At 34.0% G+C, this 8,342-nt stretch overlaps 1 protein-coding gene across 1 annotated transcript; it reads left to right on the top strand.

Annotated features, from left to right (window-relative positions):
- Positions 1 to 2,943: 2,943 nt before the first annotated feature.
- Positions 2,944 to 8,141, top strand: LOC132302849 (phosphate transporter PHO1 homolog 3-like). The gene is made up of 13 exons (XM_059799834.1): positions 2,944 to 3,667; positions 4,354 to 4,699; positions 4,796 to 4,844; positions 4,962 to 5,033; positions 5,485 to 5,614; positions 5,742 to 5,862; positions 5,951 to 6,209; positions 6,291 to 6,395; positions 6,486 to 6,530; positions 6,624 to 6,773; positions 7,062 to 7,340; positions 7,589 to 7,725; positions 7,830 to 8,141. Exons 1-13 carry the CDS (start codon positions 3,076 to 3,078, stop codon positions 7,927 to 7,929), a joined length of 2,385 nt encoding a protein of 794 aa, XP_059655817.1. The 5' UTR covers positions 2,944 to 3,075; the 3' UTR covers positions 7,930 to 8,141.
- Positions 8,142 to 8,342: the final 201 nt, after the last annotated feature.

The following is an 8,342-nucleotide window of genomic DNA, read 5'->3' on the forward strand; positions in this document are numbered from 1 at the left end:
TCTAAATAATTCAATTTTAATGGATAAATTTTAACGGTGTAATGAGTTTGGACATAAATTGTCACCTCTATATTTATTTAACAAGTAACATGTAGCTATATTATTTATCTAACACGTATTTACTTATGGAATGATGAATGAGAAGTTAAAATATATCTGAAATAATAATATTTTTATAGCAGCTTCACTTAAACGTGTTTGCGACTGAAACTCTGGCTATCACAAATTAAATTACAATTGGACTATCAATATTCAACCACCACCAATGTCAATTAGCCAAATAAATTTAGATAGTTAGATAGCAAAAGTATATATTAAAATATAAGGCGGTCAATCTTTGTTAATCTTTTTTAATTAGTTGCTTCTATATACTAATACATCAAATATAAGGGATCCAATATCTGTTAATCTTTCTTAATTAATCAATCTTTGTTAATCTTCTTTAATTAGTTAGAACTTAAATGTAATCATTTATTACCCACCCACTAATCCCTTATAAGAACATTCAATTAGCAACTAATAACATATATTTTCTGTGAGTGAGAATAAAAATTTATTCAAAAAGGTCTGTCCTGATTTTTGTATTCAAAAAATACATAATTGCATGCGCATATATAATAATACAATACACCACAAAATTAATTAATGATGCAAATGGCAGACAAGATAAGAATGATTCAAATCACTGCTTTGGTTTTCATCATTTTAAAATTTCTTTAGGTGTATGTAATGAATTTGAACAAAATTAATATAAATTAGTTGTTACTAATCCGGTCCAAATAACAATAATTCAAACATGCTTATTTCTTCATTTAGACTAACATCTTCACCTTTTTTATGGAAAAGTGACAATATAAAATGATGTGGTCTATATATTCTCGAAGTATTTTATTGATGTGCCTAGACAACAAATGGACAGTTAAAATAGACCACTGCGTTAAATTATTAACGTGTGTCTATAAGAAAGTCGTTGGAAGCAACCTAGATACAGATACAGACACCAAACACATAAAAAGAACTTTGAAAACAAAGGAAATATATAATGTCGGTTTGGCTGGGCTTTTTTTTTTTTTTTTTGTAACTTCAAAATGGGTTTTTAAAACGTTTGGTAAAATTTTTAAAAATAAACTTTTAAAAAATCTCCGTAATTTAAAAATTCGATTGACCAAAGTCAATAAAATATGAAACTTCCTACAAGTTATACACTTTTTCAAAGTAATAAATATAAAATTTCTATATTGTTCATTATTTAACCTATTTCTATTTCTGAATTTCATTGCAAACTTTTCTTTTCTCTTTTTGTATCATATTCTTCATTCGTTCTCTGCCCAAAAATAAATATTAAATTTTAAAATGTTGAACAAAATTTCAGAGATCTTTACTAAAAAAAATATTTTTGAAAAACGATTCAACAAAGAAAAAATAATGACACCAAGGAGTTGAGGAAAAATTACTGTCGACTCCCATTTAACTTCAAAGCCGAAAGAGTTCCAGTATTTATGAACTCTTATCTAAAATTCAATCCTATGTAAAATTCTAAATAACTTTTATTTCTCACAATGTATATATACACACACACACACAATATATATATATATATATATATATATATATATATATATATATAATTTTTTTTTTTTAAGGCTACCGTTCCACTGTTAAAGTAATTTATTTGTTGCCATCTCTCTCTTTCATTTTATTTTTCTTTCCTTTTCTTTTTCCACAATCTCTTTCAACTTTTATTAAGGAAAAAAAAAAATTCCAATCATGTAGATTGGGTAAATTTGTATACCTTGATCATCACTATGTCAATTAATCATTGATGCATCATAAGTACTTTAATTGTTTTGTGTTTTTTTTTTTTTTTTTTCCTTCCCCTATTTGTACATCTTAAGTCAACTCTATACTATTATTCATAAATTATTAAGAATATAATTGTCAAATTAAATTATATTGATAATTAAAAGAACTTCAAAAAATTCATCTACTAAACAATTTTTTTTCTGGAAGTTCTCCCATATAGGGCCATAATATATAAATTATCAAAAAAACATACAAATTGTCTAAGTTGTTAACGGAATTTCTCAAAAGAAAACAATTTGTCAACTTTGACCGCAGCATCCAGTTGGTCAAAATCCCACTATTTTTGGGCCCACCTCTCTCTCTCTCTCTCCTGATTGGTCCAAATTCACGTTTTGAGCTTCCACTAAGATCCTCTTCGGTGTGTTGTGCAGGACGGATTCCAACTAGGTAAGAGATTAAATAATACTCTTTCAATTGTGACTCATTCACAGTTATCAATGTAGACATTGTTTTTTTTTTTTTGGAGCGGAGGAAGTAAAAGTGTGTGATCTAACATTTGTCCATCTCAATTGTTGAACAAGTGAGCACACGCACGAACATTATTTGAAGCCTGTCCGATGTGGTACAATGTACAAACCTGCAATAATTTGATCTGTTCGGCCAATGCCATATGGTGGATGAATCCCATTGCATATTGTAAGTGTGCTCACCTCATAATTGGTAATACCGTCCAGTTTATAACTTTTTTTTAAGGAATAGATACTATTAAACATTTCGATGAACTAGTCGATTTATATCGATATTCGTTCTAATTCATTACATCACGATTGTTATTGCAACTGATACCACGATTGCACAGTAATACAACAAGTACATGAGACCGCAGAGGATTGGAACTCTTTGGACCCATGCCGGCCCCCTCCCTCCTTAAATTGATTCAAAAGCAAGTTTTGGGCCCCACCTCTCTCTTTCGCCCTAAGAGATTTAGAAAAAGCCACCATGCGCGTCCCTTTGTCCTTTGTCTGAATAGTCTCACCTAGCTTTCAAGATTGTACACCTAATCATAAATGGTCTTTCCTCTTTCATTTATATATATATATAGCTACCCAATAAAGCTGTCTCTCCAGTCTCTCACCATTAATGTACATTGCTTCCATTAATTTCTCACCCCCATAACTCTTCTTTCCTGCTCAGTTAATTAATCATTTCCATAGACACTTCACCAATCCTTTACTTGATCTATATATAGATATAGATATATAAAAGCAAAAAATGAAGTTTGGCAAAGAATTTGTGTCACAAATGGTGCCAGAATGGCAACAAGCATACATGGATTATGACTACCTAAAAACCCATTTGAAAGAAATCCAAGATTTCAAGCGAAGAAACAGAGCACCATCAACACCCAAAGGCCTAAAGAGAAAGCTAACACTTTACAGAGCTTTCAGTGGCCTAACAAGAAGATCCAACAACAGTCCCAAAAGCCCAACAGCACAACCAGACATTGAAAACCAAGCCATTCTGGTCAATTCGGTCAGGGAAGGAGGTTCGGTGGCCGGGAGACACGAGACGGTGTTCCTCAGGGCGGCGGAGGAAGGCGGCGAGTACGAGATGGTGTACTTCAGAAGGCTGGATGATGAGCTCAATAAGGTGTTGAAGTTTTATAAGTCTAAGGCGGAGGAGGTGGTGAAGGAGGCTGAGGTGTTGAACAAGCAAATGGATGGTCTGATTGCTTTCCGGATCAAGGTGGAAAAACCTCAGAGATGGTTCGACAGCTCGGCGGAGATGGCTCGTCTTGCTTCGGATGTTGCTGCTTCTACAGCTGCATTATCGGCCTCCACACCACATTCAGTTAGAGGAACCAGTAAGTACTGAGTTTCTTGTGATGATAATGTTATTTTGATGTGTCATTGTTTGAAAAAATGCTTACAACACTTTTTCACATTTTGGATGGTTATTAACACGAAAACACACCTTCATATTTATTCATTAAATAAACAAGCAAAGTTTGAATAATGCTTCACTTGACTGGCTACATTCAGCTAGAGCCTGCCTGAGATTGACAAAATTTTGAGAGAGACTTAATATGTTGAAAATAAATTTAATTATGTTGATAAAGTTAGAATCGTGTCTTGTTTGCACTTGTAGTTGACCATTTCTTTTTTAGCCAAAAAATTAAACCTCGAGTTTAAACTCTAACTTAATAATGAGTCGGGGATTCATTACACGAGCTACGACCTACATGTATATATGTGGTTGCCTCCGTGAATTTTTTTTAATTTTTTTTTAGTAATAGATCCTTGTAATTTTTTTTTTTCAATTATATACCCATAAAATATTACTATTGTCTCCTTAAATTACTAAAATATATATTAGATTAAACCTTCACCCTCTTGTTGCTAATCATTTTCTGTGCTTACAATTATTAAATGGTTCTTAACCAAGTGCTTCTATTATACACACACAAAAGAAAAGAAAAAAGAAGGTGGTTTAGAATTAACCAAACACCTTCTAGCCTTTCAAAAATTCATAATTATCCTTGATGTGCAGGAAGGACTTTCATGGATATAATAGAAGAAGAAAGGTTGAGCAGACAGGGGTCGAATGAATCCGGTGATGATAAAGAAGTAATTGAGATGAAAAGTAGCAACCAAAATGTTCAAGAACAGAAGCTAAACAGCATCAAGACAACTAGACCAGCTCCATTAGAAATACTTGACCATGTGAAAATTAACAACACTAGTGAGACTCCGCGTTCCACCCTCAAAGCCTTCCTCAACGTTCCTCATCAGACAAAACTGAATTTCAATAGTGAAAATCTAAAGAAAGTTGAAGAACAACTTAAGCAGGCTTTCATCGAATTCTATCACAAGCTTCGGCTTCTCAAGAGCTACAGGTAACAGGTTATTCAATCACAAAAGTTTTATTAATTGGCTTGCTTTATTCTGGTCTGATTATATATTTGATGATTCTTCTGGTAATTGATAAACAGCTTCTTGAATATGTTGGCATTTTCGAAGATCATGAAGAAATATGACAAGGTATGTATCCTCTATTGAAAACTCCGATGCTTCTTTCCATCTCAACAATTCGTTTTACGTTTGCTATAGTTAGAGCAAGTTAAGTTGAACTGAAAAATCATTTGTATTCTGTTGCAGATAACTTCAAGAAATGCATCAAGACAATACTTGAAGATGGTGGATAACTCCTACCTTGGTAGTTCTGATGAGGTGAGATCATTTATCAAGTATTGGCCTCTACATCAAAGACGTTAAAAATTTGGTTTGGATGAGTAGGACGGAAAAGAAAAGAAAGGAAACGATAACATTAATTATGAGAAATAAGAAAACAAATGATAACTTAATCATTCATTCGCGTTTGAATAAGTCATGATGAAAACGAAAAGAAATGATAATAATATAACCCATATTTTTGTCCGGAAAGATAAAGAAATGAAACTATCTTATTAAATGTACTATTTTATTTATTTATTTATTTTTATTTTTACAATTTTAAAGTTTCTAGACCAAACATGAAAATAGCTATTCCTCCATTTCTTTTCATTCCAATTCCATCAATTCAAAGCAGAATACACTATATAGATATATTATAAGAATCAACTTGTTCAGTACCTTGTAGTTCAAATAACTAACTTTCATGATCTGTTTTGTGCCAGTGTAGGTTACTAGACTTATGGAAAGGGTTGAAGCTGCATTCATCAAACATTTCGCCAACTCAAATCGCACTAAAGGAATGAGTGTCTTAAGACCAAAAGCAAAGAAAGAAAGACATAGAGTAACATTTTCCTTGGGTAAGATTTCTACGATAAAAAATTCCACAATTCTTATATAAATTTGTATTGTAGGATTGCTTTTGCCTTTGAAACCCTCTCTGTTATTTACCTTCCTTTGAATCTTTCTACATTGGAAAATTTTCAGGTTTCTTTGCTGGCTGCACAATTGCTCTCATACTGGCACTTGCTCTGATTATACGTGCACGCAATATTCTTGACAATAAAGGAAGAACCCAATACATGGAAACAATGTTTCCCCTTTACAGGTAATTTATTAGGAGCTGCCTCAAATGATTCTTCTTATTAGCTTTGCACTCAACTCAACACTAATACTATCCTGAACTACCTTTACAGCTTGTTTGGATTCATTGTAGTTCACATGCTTATGTATGCTGCAAACATATACTTCTGGAGGCGTTACCGAGTCAATTATTCATTCATATTTGGTTTCAAGGAAGGAACTGAGTTGGGTTATCGAGAAGTTCTCCTCCTGAGCTCTGCTTTTGCAGTACTAGCACTTGCCAGCGTGCTTGCGAACCTTGATATGGAAATGGATCCAGAAACACTTGATTACAAAGCAATCACTGAACTTGTCCCTCTGGGATTAGTGGTGGTAAGTACTAAGTAATCGCGATTTTTTTCTTTCTCCTACTTCCAAATTGAGCTTAAACTGAACTTTTCTCGTCTTCTGCAGCTTGTAATCGTCGTATTGCTTTGCCCCTTCAACATCATATACCGATCAAGTCGCTTCTTCTTACTCACATGTGTGTTTCACTGCATCTGTGCCCCTCTCTACAAGGTAAAATTAAAGATAGGGGCAAGACTTTTCAGAAAAGATTCAAGATTTCAAAGTCATTTTTTCTAAGCAATGATTTTCTTTCCTCTGCAGGTGTCGCTTCCTGATTTTTTCTTGGCAGATCAGCTAACTAGTCAGGTGTGTATATGGCCTATGTACTGCTAAGCTTCAATTGCATTCGACCTCTTGCTTGAAAAATAGTTTTAAGTGTCAATTGTTGTGTCACTACAGGTGCAAGCAATTAGAAGTTTGGAGTTCTATGTTTGCTACTATGGTTGGGGAGACTACAAGCTCAGAGAAAACAGTTGCAAAACAAATGATGTTTTCAACACTTTCTATTTCATAGTTGCTGCAATTCCATATTGGTCACGCCTTCTTCAGGTATGTACTCCATTACTTGGAAAACAAATGGTGTTTTCAACACTTGTTTTAATTTTAATTATTAGAGTGACTGAGGTTTAAGTACAGGGCCTTCAAAACGCCCCTCACGTGTGACCCCTACTGTAAAAACTTAAGCTATTAAAGACAGTGTAACTTTAATGTTTAAATCCTTCAACAAAGTTCAAGTACAAACTACTAACTATTGTAACTAAGAAGTTGAATTGTCGGAGAAAACACTGTATTCTAAATGCTATCAAAGGTTCCTAAAACAGTTCGTGTTCTTTTCAGTGTCTCAGGCGCTTGATAGAAGAGAGAGATGTTACGCAAGGACTCAATGGGTTGAAATACTTCTCGACAATTTTAGCAATAAGTGCAAGAACAGCATACACACTCAACAGAGGCATGAGTTGGAAGATAGCAGCCTGGATTTTATCAGTCACTGCAGCAATCTTCGGTACATATTGGGACCTCGTTAAGGACTGGGGGCTTCTACAACGGAATTCTGATAACCGTTGGTTGAGAGACAAACTCCTTATCCCCCATAAAAGTGTATATTTCGGGGCCATGGTGAGCAGAATAATTAACAATGAGATTTACTCTATGGTTTTTTTTACTCTACATTTTTTTTTTAAGCAAACACACGCCATTATTCACAATACGTCCCTACTGGGAGCCCTACTCTCAACCTCCCCCTTTTGGGACACGGATATCATACCATTGGACTAGACGCCCTTTCGTAGATTTACTGTTTGTTGTGTCAACATACATTCAGTGAAAATTCTAACAAATTCTAACGAAGTTAATGAAATATGCAGGTCTTGAATGTACTGTTGAAATTTGCCTGGCTGCAAACAGTGTTAAATTTCAGAGTTCCTTTTCTGCATAGAGAAACCATGATAGCACTTGTTGCTGTCCTTGAGATCTTTCGTCGTGGCATGTGGAACTTCTTCAGGTAAATTGGTGCCAATACCACAATTTTGATTATTTCGGTTTATAATCCTTCCAACTTTTGATTCTCTTTTTACTGATGATTGTTTCATTTGGTTGATGAATCAGGTTGGAAAATGAACATCTGAATAATGTTGGCAAGTATCGCGCATTCAAGTCAGTTCCACTACCTTTCAACTACGACGAAGATGAGAACAAAGAAGAGTAGAGTTTTCACAACATTGAAAATGAAGCCACCAAAAAGAGGAAAAGAAAGTCAAGTAAATACTAAATAGGCATGTCTGTGAATGTATTAGCCATTCTTTGTCCAATTTTTTGAGTAATTCTTTGGATTTTAGATCCAGATAGTGAGAAGAAGTGAATTCACTTTGTACATGACATTCAATTAATTCAAACCTACAGATAAATAACCCTCACATACATGAGACAATGATCATAACATTCTTCAATAATTTCATTTTTGCCTCATTTGGTCATTATTCAAAGCTGGAAACAGCTCCTTACATCCCATCCTCATAGTCGACCTCGCAATGGTAGAAAAATGGAGCACCCCCTCTTGTCTAATAGTTATGATCACGTACGTGACAGTTAACTGTAAACCATTTTAATCGAGAGTCACGT

This window comes from Cornus florida, unplaced genomic scaffold, assembly GCF_030987335.1.
Source record: "Cornus florida cultivar Cherokee Brave unplaced genomic scaffold, ASM3098733v1 CherokeeBrave_3.0.0_Hap2_Chr04, whole genome shotgun sequence".
NCBI lineage: Eukaryota > Viridiplantae > Streptophyta > Magnoliopsida > Cornales > Cornaceae > Cornus > Cornus florida.